The sequence below is a fragment of the Chelonia mydas genome, chromosome 11, assembly GCF_015237465.2.
Source record: "Chelonia mydas isolate rCheMyd1 chromosome 11, rCheMyd1.pri.v2, whole genome shotgun sequence".
Taxonomy (NCBI): Eukaryota; Metazoa; Chordata; order Testudines; family Cheloniidae; genus Chelonia; species Chelonia mydas.
This window is the reverse complement of record NC_051251.2, coordinates 61,785,546-61,806,467: the sequence shown is the minus strand read 5'-3', so window position 1 is coordinate 61,806,467 and position 20,922 is coordinate 61,785,546. Positions and strand designations below refer to the sequence as shown.

Sequence of the window (20,922 nt, the reverse complement as noted above, 5' to 3'; positions counted from 1 at the left end):
ACACCTCACTGATAGGTGTGTATAGTTCTAATGAATCATTTTATCAATTTTTTTTTAAATCTACTTTTAAAATGTTAAATATGGATCCACAGATCAATCCTTCACTCTTTATAACAGCAAACTCAAGAGTTTTCCCCAAGTAAGGAGTGCATTTGGCCCTTAAATGGTCAGCAAGGCCTACTACTAACAAAGGTGCACGTCCAAAAGCAACAAACTTACAGTACTGAAATGCATATCTACCTAGGACACAATAGAAGATCTAAAGGAACTGGTAATACTCACTAGTTAAGTAATACATATTAATTTGTACTAGGCAAAGAGCTTATTTGGAGGGAGGTAGGCTGGTATGGAGAGAAATAATTGTCTTTGTCCATGCAGGTCTAGCCAGATTGAAGGCGTATTACACTCTCACAGTCCTTGGGAGGCAGGCCAGTCCTCACTTACAGACAGCCCCCCAACCTGAAGCAAATACTCACCAGCAACTACATACCACACCACAGAAACACTAACCCAGGAACCAATCCCTGTAACAAACCCCGTTGCCTACTCTGTCCCCATATGTACTCTAGCGACACCATCAAAGGACCCAACCACATCAGCCACACCATCAGGGGCTCATTCACCTGCGTATCTACTAATGCGATATATGCCATCATGTGCCAGCAATGCCTCTCTGCTATGTATGTATGGACAGTGTCTATGTAAAAGAATAAATGGACACAAATCAGACATCAGGAACGGTAACATACAAAAGTCAGTAGGGGAACACTTCCATCTCCCTGGACATTCAATAACAGATTTAAAACAAAACAAAAAAACCTTCAAAAACACACTTCAAAGAGAAACTGCAGCGCTACAACTCATCTGCAAACTTAACACCATTAATTTGGGCTTGAATAGGGACTGGGTGGCTCACTACGAAAGCAATTTTCCCTCTCTTGGTATTGACACTTCCTCATCAATTATTGGGACTGCATCACATCCACCCTGACTGAATTGGCCTGGTCAACACTGGTTCTCCACTTGTAAGGTAACTCCCTTCTCGTCGTCATGTGCCAGTATATATATTTATGCCTGTATCTGTAATTTTCACTCCATGCATCTGAAGAACCGGGGTTTTTTACCCACGAAAGTTTATGCCTAAATAAATCTTAGTCTTTAAGGTGCCACCAGCCTCCTTGTTTTTGTGGATACAGACGAACATGGTTACCCCTCTGATACTTTACACTATCCCAAGAAATAAACGGTTAATTCCATTCCTGGAGCAGATACCTTTTACCATATCAGCTCAGAAATTAGAATACTTGCTATCCAATGAAAGCGTGTCAAGTCATATGGACTGCTGCCCTATTTGTCTGGTCAGACAAAAGTATGAAAATAGTATGTAAAAGTTAGGCTACTTTTGACCAAAAGGAAATAGTGTTCTAATATATTTCTCTTGTTTTTGTATATCATTTTAGTGGTGCTGATGTTAGGGAAGGGTTAATCTTGCATATTAATTTGTATCTGGTTTTTTGAGTTGTTGATTTAAAAATTATATCTACTGTATTACGTGCAGTGGCCTATGACTCAAACACTACATTAATAAAAACTAAACTAACAATCTGTAAACTGTGATACTGGGCAACTATTTATCCTTTTAAAAAAGTCTAGTACTATCAGGATAGTGAATTTGTTTACTTAATAAACTGGCTTATAAAGGAAGTAACAGATTTTAAACTTTTATTAGCTTTTTTTAAATTAAAATTACAGAACTTTGACAAAGTTAATACACATGTACTACAATTAAATAATGCTAATGAGCATAGTAAGAGTAAGTAAATGGACGAATAGTATTGAGGTTGTAACATAAACCAGCCAAAGGCAGATTATCAAAGTTCACACTCACAAAACATCCTTAACCCACACTATTTTTTCCTCAGAATACAATGAATTAAACAACTGAATGCCATGGAAACCTTAATGTTGGTGTTTGGGTTTTTTTGTTTTCTAACTCTGAATTTAAATAAAACGTAGGGCGGATAATAGTTCAACCTCACATTCTGACCTAAACTCACACTATTCTTTCCCCAGGACATCATGAATTAAAGGTTTGAATTTTTAATTTCATGGAAACCTAAACATTCTTTAAATATATATTTTTAGTTTTCAGTCTGTGAATGTAAATACAGTGTATGAGGGGGAGGAAAGACGTGGAGAATCTGCTGCATACAAGAGACTGCAGCACTATTCCCAGAAGTACACCTGGAGCCAAGAATCAGTATCACCGTGATTAACAGTACTCTGACCTACCAGAGCAATGGGGGAGAACTGTTTATAAAATTTTATTTTGGGGACAGCAAAAACAGAAAAGAATCTGCCCGCTCCTTCTTGAGCTCGCTCCACTGCATTTGATTGGTAGCACCATGCTGCAGGAAAGCTTAATGTAATGTTGCAGCATTGCAGCTAGAGTAGCCTGTGGTCATTAAGCACTTGTGCAAAGGAAGCAAATAATTTTGCTCATGTCTTTAAATTATAAATAGCCGGATAGGAACAACAGGAATATAAGTGTGTCCACAGACATACAGAATACACATATGCACACAGGAACTATATGTATATACACGTGTGCACACACGGACTGCACAATAAATAAATGCCCTCAATTTTTCAGACAAACAAACAGTCAAGGGTTGTAAATATAAACGAAGCGTTATATGCATTATGTCAACATCATTTCTTTATTTTGAGCTATCCCTTTATACATGAGGAAACCAATTTCAAACCACAAATTAATGCTCTACAAACACTGGAACGTCAACTGTTTAGAGAGTACCGCGGAATGTTACAGATTTGTGACAGCATCCCACAGTATAGCGATTAATGCACTGTCTCCTTGAAAGAAAACTGTCAATAGTGTGGAACATTCTTCAGAAATATTCCTCCTTCCATCAATGCAGCACGTAAGAAAATCATAATGGCTAAAACACAGTCATAAAACACTTTCACTATCTTCTTATAAATAATATATATCAGTTGCCAGGGTGAAATACTATTTTAGTCTTCACTCATTAGGGTGACCTACTCACTGATTCTGGGTTGTTACACGTGAATGATGTGCTTACATGATGTTTGTTTCACCCCAGGAGTTGATTATTATGGAACCACTGATAGTGGCTTCATAGTTAAGGCTCAGTCAGTATACTGGCTGAGGTTGGCCATTAAATTGCAAAATTAAAATTTACAGGTCTTATCTTTAGAGCCCTGTGCATATACACGGGGGGGGGGGGAGGGGGTGTGGGTGTGGGTGTGTCTATATTATACACATACACAAATGCTTGTAACACATCTAAATGTGTCATGTTCCTCTCTAGGGGAACAGACAGTACACATTATATATAAAATGTGCACTGTGAGTTAGTGTGTGTATGTGCATACACGTCTGTATATGATTCACATATACATATTACATTAAAAAAATTACAAGGAAGGAAAGAGAGAGAGTAAACCAATATGGCTAAATAACAAGGTTAAAGAGGGTATTTGAGTCAAAAAGAAATCCTTCAAAATTTGTAAATCTAACCCTAATGAAGCCAAAGAACAGGAACAGTAGGCAATATACGAGAAAGAAATGAAGAGAGACAAAAAGGATTTTGAAGAGCAAATAGCTGAAGATGTAAAAATAAACAAGAGAGTCTAAGTATATCAGAAGCTAGAAGCCTGCAGAAGAATAGGTGGCATGAAAGGCCAAGCCCGAGGAGGGAGGAAGTTGGTTTAAGTTTATGCTTTTAGTTTGGGATTTCGTTGGAGGATTCCAGAGGAGGGTGAATACAGTGAGGCTGTGGGGAGAAGGCCTTCTAAAAGGTAATGATAGGAAGAAGCCCAGGGAAATAGCAGGCATAGATATGAACAGACAGATCTTGCCTGCTCACTACAGGATCCCTGGTCTTGAACCCAGAAATGGTGGGCTTGGGTTTCCTTACTAGCCACCAGGGGAAGGTGGTGTGAAGGTGCCCCTAATAATAAGGGGATAAGGACAGTCAAAACCCTGAGTCTAGACAGCACAAGGCGCACAGGGCTCAGAGTCAAAGCTGAAGACCTTTTGTAAGAGCACGGGACTGTTTATTTGTGGGACACTTGTCTCAGAAGGGGTGGATTTGAACGTGACCTGGCTGGAGGGCTGAATTACAAGGAAAGAGACCACCATCAACAGGGGGTGCCAAATGGGGAACAAGTCTGCTATGCTACATGCAGCTGCAGGGAGCACGCCAAATGTTGAGTACACTCTTTCACAATTCACAAGACTGAGGACTGAAAGGAGCTTCAAAGAGACTTAAACGAAGTGAATGGGCACCACCACAACAAATGAAGTTCTTGAATTTATCAAAATTGGTCATGCAAATTGGAGGGGAAAAAATTAAACTACTCATACAACATATAAGATTCTAAATGAACTGTATCAGCTCAGAAAAGGGACCGCAGCATCACCATAGACAGCTCCATTAAGACCTCTACTCAACACACAGCTGTAGTCAAACAAAGCTAAGATGTTAGGATGCATATGAAATGGGATGGAGTACAATACAGAAAATATTATTAATGCTGTTATATAAATCAATGATACTGCCTCATCTGGATCACTGATACTGGTGACCCCATCACAAAAAGGATGTTGCAGAATTCAATAGGGTTCTAAGGATGACTGAGGACATGAAAACCTCATATGAAGAGAGACTGAAAATAGCTCAAGAACAAGGGGATAGAAAATGAAAATAAAGGGCAGGAAATTAAAAATGATAAAACAATACATATTTATGACAGTGGAATTCACTGCCACGAAAACACTTAGGCCAAGATCATAGAAAAATCCAAAAGAGGACTGGATATTTGTATGAATATTGAGAATTCCCAGAATTATTATAATTAATGACAAAATTTCAGGGCTTAAGTAAAGAGATGGTTTGTATAGCTATCATCCTTGCAAACTCATCCTAGGATCTGAAAGTTATGTTGGGGTCTTCCTTCTCACACATCATCATCAGCAGTACAAGTTCTACAAGCCAAGTCATGCCCCAGACATATCCATGCAACCACATTATTTTCACACTGTGCTTTCAATGTTGCCTAGACACGTTCAGTGTGTTTACTGGGTTTCCACGGGTGTAACTGACTGGAACTTTGCAAACAATTTGGTTGATTTTAAAGAATGTATTCACCTCACTCTCTGATCTGAAAGTTAAGAATCTGCCATTTTTACATAGTCCCTTTGAAGAGCACAACTGTACTTAAAGCAATGTACTTATTTCTTTTTCTTCTTTGGGTCACTGCACCCACACCATCTATATTTGGGGCTGTGTTTTTCCACAGCCACTCAACTAATTTTTCCATTATTTCTCCCATCCCACTCTGTTTCTGCAACTTAATGGGATCTGCTTCTTTCTACCAAGTACATTTTGTTCCCCAAATGTACTAATCTTGCATTTTCATCAGCTCATCAAAACATGTCCACTCGGTTGTTGCCTCAAAGTTCTTTGCATATTTTCTTCATGAGAAAATGAGAAGCATTTTCAAACTCAAACAAGAAATAGTACTTTTTATTTATGCTGATGTGTGCAGTCACAATTAATTTGACAAGGACACGCCTGAAAGATTGTTCTGCCATATCCTCTTCTAATATCAACTTGACCAATTCCTGACAAGACAGACTGACTCCCTACCACCTCAGTTCTAGCACTTCATCTGAATGTATTATTTGGGGACATACAACTTTCTCTACAAAAGAAAGTTGTCTTGAGGAAGAGCAGAGAGATTGGCATTAAGGTGCTAACTCTCTGGACTGTAGAAAGGTGGGTGTTAAGGTACAATATTATTGATGTTCTTATACTGTGCCCAACACTGTGGTATCTGAGTGCCTACTGAAGACTAAATCAGGAGTGAAGCCTGCTTGGTTTCCTTTCAGCTGGACAGTCTGATAATCTTACACAAAATACCTTACAGTTAAGGTTGTTCTAGCAATTTACATACACACAAAAAAGAACAGTACTATACAAAACCTAAGCATTAAGAAATACTGAAGAAGCCAGTTAGGATTGTTTACGTAAATATCCCATTACCCTTACAGTTCATACATTCAGGTAACAACACTGACATGTAAAAATTCAGTTTACATAATCCACAAATTATCTTAATCATAATCAAAAAGGCATACGTCTGAACTCTTTCAACAAATGCATCAATAATTTACTGTCAGTCTAGTATGTATACAGTTGATGTACACGAGGTAAGGGTTTGTAAGTGCATGGTCTGTTGGTTTAATATGGGGATTGTTTTCATTTAATGTCACATGCCCAGATGCTACCATGATGATTACATTAAAATAATTAAATAAAGTGATAAAACGGAAAGATCTGAAATAAGTGCAAAGGGAATACCTAAAACACTAGCCACGTTTATTCCTTCTTTGTAAATAGCCTTTTCTTTTAAAGTTGCTTCAGTGTGGAAGTTCCTACCTTAAAATGGGCAAAATGTAGTTGAAGTTTTGTATTTCTTCAGCTATCCCTCCCTCGGGGGGAGGGATAGCTCGGTGGTTTGAGCATTGGCCTGCTAAACCCAGGGTTGTGAGTTCAATCCTTGAGGGGGCCATTTAGGGATCTGGGGCAAAAATTGGGGATTGGTCCTGCTTTGAGCAGGGGGTTGGACTAGATGACCTCCTGAGGTCCCTTCCAACCCTGATATTCTATGATTCTATGCTGAACCACATATGCATTATGCCAACACATAGATAAAAACAAACTGTATAGTATACCTGTTGTCATGGTATCTGTGGGGATGATGTTGCAGAACATCTTGCAGGAAACGCTCCATCAGGGTGGTGGTACCTGTGCGATTCCTGCAGTACATGGTGAAATGTCTGTGCTGGGAACTGAAAACATGCTGAAAAGACAGAAACCACATCACTAGCTTGGTATCCTCACCGACTAAGGGATCTATCCAGGAAGGTAGCTTTCATCTTCTAAGTTTCAAATTCTCCATGTTGCAATGAAAAATGTTGAAAAACAATTTTTCTCCTCTTCTAGACTTCACGGACCTGATTCAGGAAGGTACTTCAGCATGTGCCTAAGTTTAAAGCCAATGGGTAGTCATTAGGACTACCCATGCACTCAAAGTTAGGCATGTGTTAAGCATCTTGAAGAACTGAAGTATAATTAACAGCTTCCAAAAATGTGCATACATCTTACAGCATCTGTTGTGCTTGGTACACAGTCTCTACAAATGATGATGGGAAAAACAACTTCTTAACTTCAGATGTTCAGGAAATATAAACCCATAACGCAATGGGAACACACCTTTAAATTATCTGTAACCCAATACAGAGGCAGATGAAGACCAAACAGATTCCTGCTATTTGATTATCATTGGCCCACAAGACAACACTTTCAGACCATGGTAGAGTTAAAGAACAGGGAAAAAAATATCAAATACTCATGTCCTTAGGATATGCAATGCAGTTTATATATTGAACATATTCATACTGCTAGCTCATATTACATAGTGATCCGAGGAATGAAGACATTCCCCTTGAAAAAGCTTAGTATGTGCAAAACAAAGCAGCCTGTAAGCTTAGCAACACAGGCTACAGAGAACAATCACCCCTCTGCTCCACTCTTTGCACTCAGCTCCCCATTAAACTCAGAGCTTAGTTCAAGGTCTCTGTCCTTGTCTGGAACAAGTTACCTGACAGATGACCTTTCACTCTACAACTGTGACAGCTACGCTCCACATAATGAAACTGTCTACCAACAGTGCATGACTGTATCACAGGAGCTGGACCAAGACTATGGAACCCAAGGTCACAAAAGAATGGCCACAGGTTTCACCGCTTTCAGAAGTAAATTCACAACTCATTTCTTTCACTTAGCTTTTCTTCAGTCAGTTTCTCTCTCTCACACACACACACATTATATATTTTAAAATCCCACAAACTAATCAAATAACTTCTCCTACAGCCTAAGAAGGAAGAAAAAAAAAAAAACCAGAGAAACGGATATTTCTATTTATAAAAATCTGGGGGGTGCTCAGATATTAAGGTAATTGGAGCCTAATAAGCACATAATATGATAGATTCCTATGATGTAACCACCCATGATAGAAAAAGCTATCAGAATGGTCATGTTCCATTCAGTACTGACTTTAAAAAAAGATGCTCAATATTAGAGATTGACACATTTGAACAAGCTGGTGAGGCAACACTACTGAGAGCCTGTTATTTCAACCATCTCTTAATACAGGACGTGATGATGTGAGAATTAGAGAGATGAAAAACAGATGCAGTGGGGGCAAAAGATCTATCTGGCTTTAAGATTAAACTCAATAAGTTTATGGAGGAGATAGTATGATGGGATAAAATGATTTTGGTAATTAACTGATCTTTAAATATTCATGGTAAATAGGCCTAATGGCCTGTGATGGGATGTTAGATGGGGTGGGAACTAAGTTACCCAGGAAAGAATTTTTTGTAGTATCTGGCTGGTGAATCTTGCCCATATGCTCAGGGTTTAGCTGATCGCCATATTTGGGGTCGGGAAGGAATTTTCCTCCAGGGCAGACTGGAAGAGGCCCTGGAGGTTTTTCGCCTTCCTCTGTAGCATGGGGCACGGGTCACTTGCTGGAGGATTCTCTGCTCCTTGAAGTCTTTAAACCATGATTTGAGGACTTCAATAGCTCAGACATAGGTGAGAGGTTTTTCGCAGGAGTGGGTGGGTGAGATTCTATGGCCTGCGTTGAGCAGAAGGTCGGACTAGATGATCATAATGGTCCCTTCTGACCTTAGTATCTATGAATTTCCTACTCTGCTGCAAATGTCTTACCTGTTCAAGATTGCTGTAGTGCACGTGGCAGCAGTTGCAATAGCCTTGTCTATTTTGCACACTGGATAACCCAGGTCCAGCCTGCTCTGGCTCTCGTATGCTTACACTGACGGAAGAAAAGTTTACTGATATTACTAGTAGTTTTCAGTGAGAAAAATCAGACTTATAAAATGTATTATATTTCAGGTGTTTAATAAAACATTAAGACTTATACTATCAAAAATGTATTTTTTCATATTCTAGCATAATCGTTTAGATGGATTCATGGTGCTGAGCTTAAAATCCACTCATGCTGCTGAAGTGTTGAAGTTTTTCCTGAATACTATATGCAAACCTAAAAAGAAAGCCAGTCATGTATAGCAAGAATTCACCATACTCTCTCAAGCACTCATGATATTATGCATACAATTTAAAAAATAAAAGATTCTTCCCTCAGAATACTGCAGGGAAGTTTTGTAAAAAGAATGCAGGGGCTACAGAAATTACCAAGTTTCAGAGTAGCAGCCGTGTTAGTCTGTATCCACAAAAAGAAAAGGAGTACTTGTGGCACCTTAGAGACTAACAAATTTATTTGAGCATAAGCTTTTGTGAGCTACAGCTCACTTCATCGGATGCATTCAGTGGAAAATACAGTGGGGAGATTTATATACATAGACAACATGAAACAATGAGTGTTACCATACACACTGTAACGAGAGTGATCACTTAAGATGAGCTATTACCAGCAGGAGAGTGGGGGACGGGACCTTTTGTAGTGATAATCAAGGTGGGCCATTTCCAGCAGTTGACAAGAACGTCTGAGGAACGGGGGCGGGGGGGGGGGGGGAAATAAACATGGGGAAATCGTTTTACTTTGACCCATCCACTCCCAGTCTCTATTCAAGCCTAAGTTAATTTGCAAACTGGATACGATTAATTCCAATTCAGCAGTCTCTCGTTGGAGTCCGTTTTTGAAATTTTTTTGTTGAAGAATTGCAGCTTTTAGGTCTGTAATGTAGGTAGGAATAGCGGTCAGTCGGTTTCTTCTATAGGGTGGTGTTTGTGACCATCGCCTATTAGCACCAAACACCTACAAGATCTGCACAAACTGTCAAACTGGACAGTCTCTACATAAAAGAATAAATGGACACAAATCAGACGTCAAGAATTATAACATTCAAAAACCAGTCGGAGAACATTTCAATCTCTCTGGTCACTTGATTACAGACCTAAAAGTTGCAATTCTTCAACCAAAAAATGTCAAAAACAGACTCCAACAGGAGACTGCTGAATTGGAATTAATTTGCAAACTGGATACAGTTAACTTAGGCTTGAACAGAGACTGGGAGTGGATGTGTCATTACTCAAAGTAAATCTATTTCCCCATGTTTATTCCCCCCCCCCCCCCCCCCCGCCACTGTTCCTCAGATGTTCTTGTCAAGTGCTGGAAATGGCCCACCTTGATGATCACTACAAAAGGTTCCCCTCCACCCCCCCGCTCTCCTGCTGGTAATAGCTCACCTTACCTGATCACTCTCGTTACAGTGTGTATGGTAACACCCATTGTTTCATGTTGTCTATGTATATAAATCTCCCCACTGTGTTTTCCACTGAATGCATCCGACGAAGTGAGCTGTAGCTCACGAAAGCTTATGCTCAAATAAATTTGTTAGTCTCTAAGGTGCCACAAGTACTCCTTTTCTTTTTAGAAATTACCAAAGCACTCTTTCTGCCTTGAAGAACTTATATAACCGTACAGATTATGCAGGGACCCACACGTGTTTACAACAAGTTTATAGTCATAACCCCACTATTAATAGATGGTATTGGCCAGAGATAATTATAAAAATTAAAGAAATAAAGATAATGAGAGATTAAATCGTCACCCAAAAATAACTATCAAATGTAACTTGAAATGTAAGTGCTGAATGCTCTCAGGTCACAAAAGATGTTTTTAATAAAGACATTTTTTAATGAAGCAGATTAAATCAACTCCTGAATATTTTCCATCGTATAAATGTCAAGAAAGTTGATATGATTTAGATTTATATGTCAAAATGACTGCCATGCTGTGGGAAGTGAAAACCATACTTCTCCTGAAGAGTAGGAACACTATTGAGGAGAAAAAAATCAAACGAATGCACAGGATGTAGCTGTGTGGGAGCATGAAAAAATGAAGAAACTATTTAAAATTAATACTGTGTTGAATACCCATCTTGCCACTGCAATTTGTGAATATTTGCAGTTCACTTTTAATCTGCAAAAGTGCCATCAAGCACCTTCTAAAGACTTAAAAAAAGAGGTCAAGAGAGAGGACAAGGAAGAGAAGGGGAGAAAATGTGGAAAGAAGGGAAGAATGAAAAGAAAGAATGAAGAAGAGGAAAGGACAGTGTCCATCAGACAAAAATCTCGAATTATATGTGGTCCACACTATAAAAAAGTTTGAGAAGCCTTAGCTTAGGGAGTTAAATAATAGCAGAGAGAGAAATCAAGAGATAACAGAAGTGGGGAAAGATTCATTTCAATCTCTTCTGAAAATGTGATGGAGAATTGATGAAGAAAAACAATATCAGAACACTGGTGCAGCCAGCAGCTGCAGGGGAGGGGTTCTGACAGTGGCAAGAATGTGCAGCAAGACATGGAGGCAGCCAGTTCAGAGGGGAATAAAAAGACATAGTCCCATAAGATAGGCTGCAGTGAGCCCTTCAACGATTTTAATTAAAAGGAAGACAATTTTAATCTGAACTGTACAATGAATGGGAAGCCAATGGAGTTGTTTAAGGAGTGTAAGAAAATAATGTAAGAATGGCCATACTAGGTCAGACCAATGGCCCACCTAGCCTAGTATGCTGTCTTCAGACAGTGGCCAGTGCCGAAGAAAACAAACAGTATAGGGCAATTTTGAGTGATCTATCCCCCTGTAATCTAGTCCCAACTTCTGGCAGATGAAGTTCTTATGGAACCCTGGGGCATAAGGTTGCACCCCTGACCATCTTGGCTAATAGGTTCATGGAGGTTAGGTCCATCAATGGCTATCTAATTCTTTTTTGAATCCAGTTACACTTTTAGCCTTCACAACAACCCCTGCCAACAAGTTCCACAAGTTGACAGAGTTGTGTGAGGAAGTATTTTCTTTTGTTTTAAACCTGCTACATGTTAACTTCATTGGGTGACCCGTAGTTCTTGTGTTATATGAAGGGGTAAATAACACTTTACTATTCAGTTTCTCCATACCATTCATGATTTTATAGACCGGTATCATATCTCCACTTAGCTGTCTCTTTTCTAAGATGAAAAATCTCATTCTTTTTAATCTCCCTTAATAATGGAAGCTGTTCCATGCTCCTAATAATTTTTGTTGCCCTTCTCTGCACCTTGTCCAATTCTAATATATCTTTTCTAAGACTGAGTGACCCGAACTGCACGCAGTATTCAAGGTGTGGGCGTACCATAAATTTATAAAGTGACATTATCATATTTTCTGACTTATTATCTATCACTTTCCTAATGGCTCCTAACATTCTGTTAACTTTTTTCACTGCTTCTGTAAATTGAGCAGATGTTTACAGAAAATTATCCATTATGACTCCAAGATCTCTTTCTTGAGTGGTAACAGGTAATTTAGAAAACGTCATTTTATAATGTATAATTGGGATTATGCTTTCCAATATGCATTACTTTCACTTATCAACATTGAATTTTATCTGCCCTTTTGTTACACAGTCACCAGTTTTGTGTGATCCCTTTGTAACTCTTTGAAGTCAGCTTTGGACTTAACTATCTTGCGTAATTCTGTATCATCTGCAAATTTTGCCACCTCACTTTTCACCTCTTTTTCCAGATAATTTATGAATATGTTGAACAGCACAAGTCCCAGTACAGATCCTTGGGGGACACCGCTACTTACCTCTCTCCATTGTGAAGACTGACCATTTATTTCTACCTTTTGTCTCCTATCTTTTAACCTGTTACTGATCCATCAGAGGATGCTCCCTCTTATCCCATGGCTGCTTAGTTTGCTTAAGAGCTTTTGGTGAGGGACCTTCTCAAAGGCTTTCTGAAAGTCCAAGTACACTATATCCACTGGATCACCTTTATCCACATGCTTGCTGACAACCTCAAAGAATTCTAATAGATTGGTAAGGCGTGCTTTCCCTTTACAAAAGGCATGTTGACTCTTCACCAACACATCATATTTATCTATGTATCCGATTATTCTGTTCTTTACTACAGCTTCAACCAATTTGCCTGGTACTTTACTAGTACACAGAGTTTCTCCTTTAATAAACTCATCCATTAGGGATTTCTCTGCCTGAATCGCATGCTCCTCTGCACCTGTCAGATTCCCTCCAGTCCTGAGTTTAAAAAAACCTCTACAATCTTTTAAAATTTACACTCCAGCAACCTGGTTCCATTTTGGTTTAGGTGGAGCCCATCCTGCCTGCACAGGCTCCTCCTTTACCAAAAGGTTCCCCAGTTCCTAATAAACCTAAAACCTGCCTCCATACATCATCATCTCATACACACATTGAGACCCTACAGTCCTGTCTGTCTTTCAGGCTCTGTGCGTGGAACTGGAAGCATTTCAGAGCATGCTATCAAAGAGGTCCTGGACTTTACTCTCTTATCTAGCAACTTAAATTTGGCCTACAAGAGCTCTCTCCAACCTTTCCCTATGTCACTAGTACCTACATTTACCATGACCACATGCTAGAGAAAAGCAGCTGGGATTTGGGGAGGCCACAGAGAAGGAAACAATAATTCAAGCAAAAGAAAATGAAAGCCTGGATAAGAATTTTTTAAGCACTGAAATCGACGTAACGATATGCACAGGTAGCCCTGCAGAAGAAGTGACAGAGAGATCTACAGACCTGAGAGATACGGGAACAGAGAGCACAGAGTCAGCAATGACGCAACAATTTTGAACAGAGGAGACAGATGGGAGGTCTGAGCTGAAAATGGAGACGGAAGAGATGCAGCTGGACTTCAGAATTAAACTGAAAAGGAGAATAGAGAGAAGGAGAGGGACTGAGAGCAGAAAAAGATTGCAAAAGCTAGGGATGAGGGGGGAAAAAGAGCAAGGGAGACAAAAGTAGCAGCAAAAGAGATAGGTTTTTTTAACTTCAGAAATGAAACAATTCTATCCCAGCAATATCAACATTTCTATATAAAATTCTTATTAGGAAGTACTTTAAAAAAAAATCAAGAATCTTTTTAATGTAGCCACAGATAAATGCCATCAGAAACCCTGGCCAGTCTACATGATTATTTTTTAATAAAAAGAGAGGGTAACAGGAATTGAAGTCACATTTAAACCTTCTGCTAATCTTGAAACACGACTTTGGGCTACTTGGCTGCTGGGTTTTTTTCAGGTTCTCTGGAATTCTGAAGCCAAAAATGAAATTTGCTGACCTTCAATCTCACTGCTGATATTAATGAGGGCTCAAAGGGCACAACTGCAATGTACATGTTTAATGATACCTATACACAGGATAAAGAGACCATTAACCCTACAGTTGAAAATATTGCATCATCAGTTGTATGGGGTCAAATTTAATGTCAAAAGCTAGATTCTCCCTAGTTCATTTAGTGTAAGCAATAAAGTCTGATGCTAATTATATAATCTAACTCACCTGCTATTGCTCTCCTTTTGTAGGGATCCTTCAATACCTTGTCTTTCTATACCTATTTAAAAAGAAAAAGAAAAAAGCAAAGATAGAAACCCAGGCAGAAGAAATCACAACTGCTCATTGTTACCATGGCACTAAGTTGTCAGCGTCAAAAATAATGTGTTTTATAGGACACCAAAAGTAGAATTGATTAAATTTAGGAAAACTTGCATTTATACAGAATCAGTCACCCCCAAAGAGCTGCATAAACTATAAGCCTTATCTTTTTACAGTTGACATCATTGGGAATTTTTCTATTGACTTAATCGGGACTAAGATTAGGCCCTGTATGCTGAAATCACTTCACCTGTCACCATAATGCAGTCACCTCTGGAGAAAAACGCAGCAGGTGTTGAACAGTTCACTATAAAACAATTCCTTGCACCTAAAAAGAAGTTGAATTAATAATTTAAAAGGTCTTTCTTCTATCCTTGACATCTAGGATTCTATGAATTTAGAACAGAATTAGAATAGAATTGACAAACTACTACCCCAACTGAAACAAGGGGAATTGACATTTTTACAGTTAAAATAGATGCTTTTATTGTGTTTTGAAGGTCAATATTTTTGTTTTAATAATTATTTTGCTTACCTTGTGCTGAAAAAGCAGAGGCTTCATCAGTTGGCTTGCTCCTGTCAAACATCTATAAACCAAATACAAAAACCATTGAAAACAAATATGAAAAGCATAGTCTTGGCTTTTACCCCATTCTCAATGTCAGCATGGCTGAGCCCCAAGAAAATGACATCACTGTGAAAACACAATACTGTTTCAGATAAGGATTATAATTTAATCTCAACTGAATCTTCATGATCAAAACAAATTCCTGTTTCATTAGATTATTCTACAAATGCCACATACTATCCACTATCCAAGGGCCCAGTCATTGTATGAAGACTTCTTAATCAACCCAAACCTAGAGAGCTGCAGATGCAGGCTTTGCATGCAGCAGGCCAGTTTATTCAAAAGAAAATTATCTGCCAGGGAAGCAAAAAAAACCAAACCAAAACAAAAAAACACAAACCCAAAATCTAGTGCTTTGGTCATTGTGACAGTGCACACTCATCTCTTGTGAGCGCCTCCCCGTGGGTGAGCAAGAACCTGCACTCTCTTTTTTCGAGGTGCCCCCTGTTGGCTGTTGCCCTTGTCAGGCAGGTCTTCAGCTGGAGGACTAAGTCACACAGTCAAATGCATGAACAAACACTCCTTTTGGGGTAAAAGGTCCAATAGGGCCTGTCCCTGTGCCCTTGGTAATGTCTCCAGCCCTGTCTCTGGGCTCAGTTCTCAGCCCCTTCTGGGCTAGCTTTAAGCCCGTCCCTGCCCTGTTATAGAGTAGTGCCCTCAGGGCATCTTCCCTGGAGACTCTAAGTCCTGCCCTTTACTTGAGCTTTTAAATTAGACTTGTCCCCTTCTTGGGACTTTGGCCACTCTGCCAGTGGAGGGGATCTGTGCCCACACACTACTCTGGGTCCTGATCCAGGGTCCCTATAAATAGCAGCGACATGGTACTTCCTGTAATAGTTGCTGCTGTTATTCCCTGGGCCACTTCCCACGTAGCAGCTTCTACTTTACCATTTCCTCCGGGCTGAAGTTCTCTGCCTGTTCCCTGCTTGAGCAGGGTCTCTCTCAGGCCTCCTCACCTGGAGAGTTTCACAGCCTTCCAAGTCTGCCTCATACTTTTGGTCCCAGCCAGCAACTGAGCTGCTCACACCTTGCAGCTCCTTTTAGATGAGCCTCCTCCATTCTGATTGGCTGCTTCCCTGCAGCCACTCTAGGCAGGCCTGGAGGACTCACCTTCACTGCTACTTTTCTGGGACAGGGTGTGGTAGGACTGTGAGGTCTCCAGCACACCCTGTCACGGTCACAAACTGTGCAGCTTTAAATCATATACATCTATCTCCTCTTACAAAAGATTTCTATGGAGAGGAACATTTGCACTTTGGTTTTGTACATTAGATCAGGAAATGTCTCCTCCCATAATAGATAAACATTATCCTTATGTATCCAGAACTTAAAGTACTTAGTAGGTCAATGCAATGTTCCTGCCAAATTCATTTAATGGCTTAATGGCTTCAGCTACACTTAAAACACTGACCAAAAACCTATATAGTAGAAGCCATGAATGAAATGGAACAAATATGATAATCATTCAGGCTTGAAAAGCTACCTTTATTGCTCAGCATTATCTCCTGATGCCCAATCCACAAACTGATCTAGACAGAAACATGACACTGCAAAAACATCCAACTTCATGTTTTTGTGTCAGAGAATACAAAAGAGCTCCACAGTTTCCCACATTAGGCTTACAATGCTGCAATTGAAACTTAAAATAAACTTTCAGGTACTAACCTTGGTGTTTCCAACCTTTGGCCCCCACCAAAAGCTGATTTCAAGGCTGTCGAACACTAGATCTCAGACAGGAGGCCATTTTCTGCACATGACACTCACCCACTCTCATCTCCACTGGCAATCTGGTAATAATGAAATTAAGGGTCTTTTTAGCTCGTTACTGATGTGTTTGTTCTATATTCTAAAGGAGAAAAGGTTTCAGTCTACATAGACTAGATCTGCCAGCAACTTGGTCCACAAGATGGACAAAGCTCTTTTTAAACATTTTTGTTTAAGAAATTAATTTTGACAGAGATTCCTTACTAAACACTGACAGCTTTTTATATATTCCTTAGTATTCCCAGTGCTTTCCCATATGATGATCTCACTCCTCTTCTCATAGTCCTTATTCAACGTATATAATTAGGATGTTAATGTTCATGCATTTACATGTCTATCAGTAAATGAAATGTAATTTCTAAATATAAAGCAAATTATGCCTTGAGATGATTGTTATGGATAAAGCCACCAACATGCTTTGAAGAATCACTTCTTCTGCTCATATTGTGTAAACCAGCTAAATTAGTAAATTAACTGGCCCTCTCACTGCACTTCATATGTTCAAAGCACTTTATAAGTGTTATTAATTTAAACATTTTAACACCAGAGTGAGGTAAGTCCCAGTGTGGCTCTTATCTCTCACTTTTCACACTGCAAGGGAGTGTCATGGACCAGATGTTCTCACTCACAAAGGGTAGGGTGTAAATTTGTAAGGCCTCAAGCACCACTAATAGCTGTCAGAGAAATATCAGTTTCAGAGGAAATTGTTTGCCAAGATTCTGCTGTATATAGTTGAAGCATGAGAGACAAATATATCCCTAAGACAAGAAGAATGTTTAAGGATATTGGTAGGCAAATTAAAACATTTAAATCCTGATTGCTTACCACCATCCTAAAGGCTGAAAGTATGCTCGGGTCTCAGCTTCAGTAGAGCAAGGGAAAGCTCGTGCTTAGATGCCTTGCTTGGCCCCTACCAAAATCTAAAGATGGGGAAAGGAGCACAAATCCTCGTGCGTTTGGTAATGCAGTCTCATTTAATTTCTAATTTAGCGAGGTCAAAAGGTATTTCTCCATTTGATCTATATTTTTATAATGGGTTCTTTCATCCACAGGCTTTGTAAGAACAACTCTTGTTCAGTTAAGGAATCTCTAAACTTGGAATAGCTCAATGTAACAGTAATACAATAATACCAATTACTGCTTAAAAATAAATTACATGTGTATAATCTTCCTTTAAAATAACATTTCAACATTGTAAAAAATCTGTATTATGTTGCAAACATAGTAATGACTGGCATCAACTGAGAATGGTTGATATAGCAGATTTATAACCCATAGGGCTACTGTAGCTGTCTCTTGCAGTTAGAGATAGATATTTCTTGTTTAGTTTTATTGAATTACATGGCACACAGCAGTCACTGAGCATGAAGAACTGTAAGGAGTCCTGAACAAGTGGAGCTAATGAGAACTGACAGGAGACCAAAAGAAAGATGACCATAAGGCAAGAAAAATTTAAAAAAAAAAAAAAAATCAGCATTTTCATTTCGATAGCACATAAAAATGTCACAGACATCAAAGAAACTCTGGAGACCCCTTTCAGCCTTCCCAGGCAATAGATAAGTTAGAAACAAAAAGGGGCAAAGGGGAGATGATGATCAAAATGACTGAGGGAGGTGGTGTTGTATACATCAAGAATATATACACTTGTTCTGAGGTGCAGAAGGTGGTGAGAGGCAGACCACATTGAAGTCTCCGGGTGAAAATAAAAAGGTGGAAAAAACAGGGGTGATGTCATGGTAGGGGGTCTACAATAGACCATCAAATCAAGAGGAGAAAATGGATAAGGCACTTCTAGAACACATAACAGAAATATCCAAAATGCAAGACCTGGTAGTAATGGGGGACTTTAACTACCCAGACGTGTGTTGGAAAAGTAATATATCAAAACACAAAATGTCCAGTAAGTTCTTATAATGTGTTGGGGACAACTTTGTGTTTCAGAAGGTAGAGAAAATGACTTGGGGACAGAGATTTTTGACCTGATTCTGACTAACAGGGAGGAATTGGTTGCGAATCTGAAGGTTGAAAACAATTTGGGTGGAAGTGATAATGAAATGATAGAGTTCATAATTCTAAGAAAAGGAAAGAGTGAGAGCAGCAGAATGACAATGGACTTCAATAAAGCAGATTTTAAGAAACTCAGAGAGCTGGTAATTAAGGTCCCATAGGAAGAAAATATAAGGGGAAAAGGAGTTCAGGAGAGCTGGCAATTTCTCAAAGAGACAACATTAAAGGTGCAACAGCAAACTACCTCAATGCAAAGGAAAGATATGAAGAATAATGAGGCCAATACAGCTCCATCAGGAACTCTTTAATGACTTGAAAATCAAAAAGGAATCTTACAGAAAGAGGAAACACGGACAAACTGCTAAGGACAAATACAGCAAAATAGCACAAACATGGAGGGACAAAATCAAAAAGCAAAGGGGCATAAAAGGCAATAAGAACATGTTCTAGAACCACTTTAGGAGCAAAAAAAAACATGAAGGAAAGCGTAGGTCCTCCACTCAGAGGGAAAGAGAGCTATCAACAGATAACACCAAGAAGGCTGCGGTGTCAGAATGTCTATTTTGCTTCAATCTTCACTAAAATGGCAAATTGTGACCAAATTTTTAACACAATTAATATTAACAAGGGAGAAGGAACACAAGCCAAAATAGGGCAATAAAAGGTTGTAGACCATTTACATAGATAAGTTAGATGCATTCAAGTTGGCAGGACCTCACAAAATTCATCCTAGGATACTGAAAGAACTAGCTGAAGCAATCTTGGAACCGTTACCAATTATCTTTCAGAATACATGGAGTACAGGTGAGGTCCCGCGGAATTAGAGAAGGACAAACATATGACCTTATCTTTAAAAAGGGGAACAAAGAGGACCTGAGGAGTTATAGATCAATCAGACGAACTTTGATACCTCAAAAGATACCGGAACAAATGATTAAACAATCAATTTGGAAGTGCCTTGAAGATAATAGGGTTATAAGTAATAGCCACCATGGAATTGTCAAAATCTTGTCAAACCAATCTAATTTCCTTCTTTTGGCATACTGAATAGGGGAAAATGTAGTGTGATATATCTTGATTTTAGTAAAGCTTCAGATAGTCTTATAAGCAAACTAGGAAAAGGTAACCTGGAAGAAACTACTTCAAAGTGCAAAACTAGTAGTTACCAAATGGTTCACTGTCAAGTTGGGAAGACTTATCTAGTGGGGTCCTGCAGGGTTCTGTCCTGGAATTTGTACTATTTAATATTCTCATTAATGACTTAGATAATGGAACAGAGAGTATGCTTATAAAACCTGATGATGACATCAAACTGGGAGGGGTTGTAAGCACTTCGAAGGACAGGATTAGAGTAGAAGTTGTTTGAAATAAACAAGATGAAATTCAATAAAAACAAGTGCAATGGACAAAGAAAAAATCAAATGCAAAACTACAAAATGGAAAATATCTGGGTAGGCAGTAGTACTGCTGGAAAGGATCTGGGGGTTATAGTGGATCACAAACTGAATACGAGTCAACAATGTGATGCAGTGCAAAAAGGCTAATATTCTGGGGTGTATTAACAGAAGGATCCTATGAAAGGCCCAGACAGCAACTGTCCCGATATACTTAGCGCCTGTGAGCCCTCCACTGGAGTACTGCATCCAGTTTTGGGCACCAAACTTTAATAACATGTGGACAAACTGGAGAGTCCAGAGCAGAGCAACAAAAATTTAAGATGGTTTAGAAAACCTGACCTACAAAGAAAGGTTAAAAAATCTGGGCATCTTTAGTGTTGAGACAAGAAGGCTGAGGAAAGACCTGATAAGTCTTAAACTTTATGTGAAGATCTGTTATAAAAAAAAGACAGCGATCAATTGTTCTCCAGGTCCACCAAAGGTAGGACAAGAAGTAATCAGCAAGGGAGATTTAAGTTAAACATTAGAAAAAAGTTTCCAACTATAAGAACAGTTAAGCACTGGGACAGGCGTAC

The 20,922-nt window shown here is 39.1% G+C and overlaps 1 protein-coding gene across 11 annotated transcripts in view; it reads right to left on the bottom strand.

Moving 5' to 3' along the window:
• ZDBF2 (zinc finger DBF-type containing 2) overlaps positions 1-20,922 on the bottom strand; it is a 39,152-nt gene that overhangs the window by 15,410 nt on the left and 2,820 nt on the right. For 4 of the 11 annotated variants that reach the window (XM_037912201.2, XM_037912205.2, XM_037912202.2 and 1 more), the window contains exons 2-7: positions 16,845-16,966; positions 15,087-15,138; positions 14,802-14,879; positions 14,459-14,510; positions 8,847-8,952; positions 6,785-6,912 (exon numbers count right to left, since the gene is read on the bottom strand). In XM_037912201.2, the coding sequence (XP_037768129.1) occupies positions 6,785-6,912; positions 8,847-8,952; positions 14,459-14,510; positions 14,802-14,879; positions 15,087-15,138 (416 nt within the window). In that variant the 5' untranslated portion in view covers positions 16,845-16,966. Of the gene's footprint in view, positions 1-6,784; positions 6,913-8,846; positions 8,953-14,458; positions 14,511-14,801; positions 14,880-15,086; positions 15,139-16,844; positions 16,967-20,922 lie in introns of those variants that run through there. The other 7 variants (XM_007071925.4, XM_043525834.1, XM_037912208.2 and 4 more) reach the window with 5 other exon arrangements.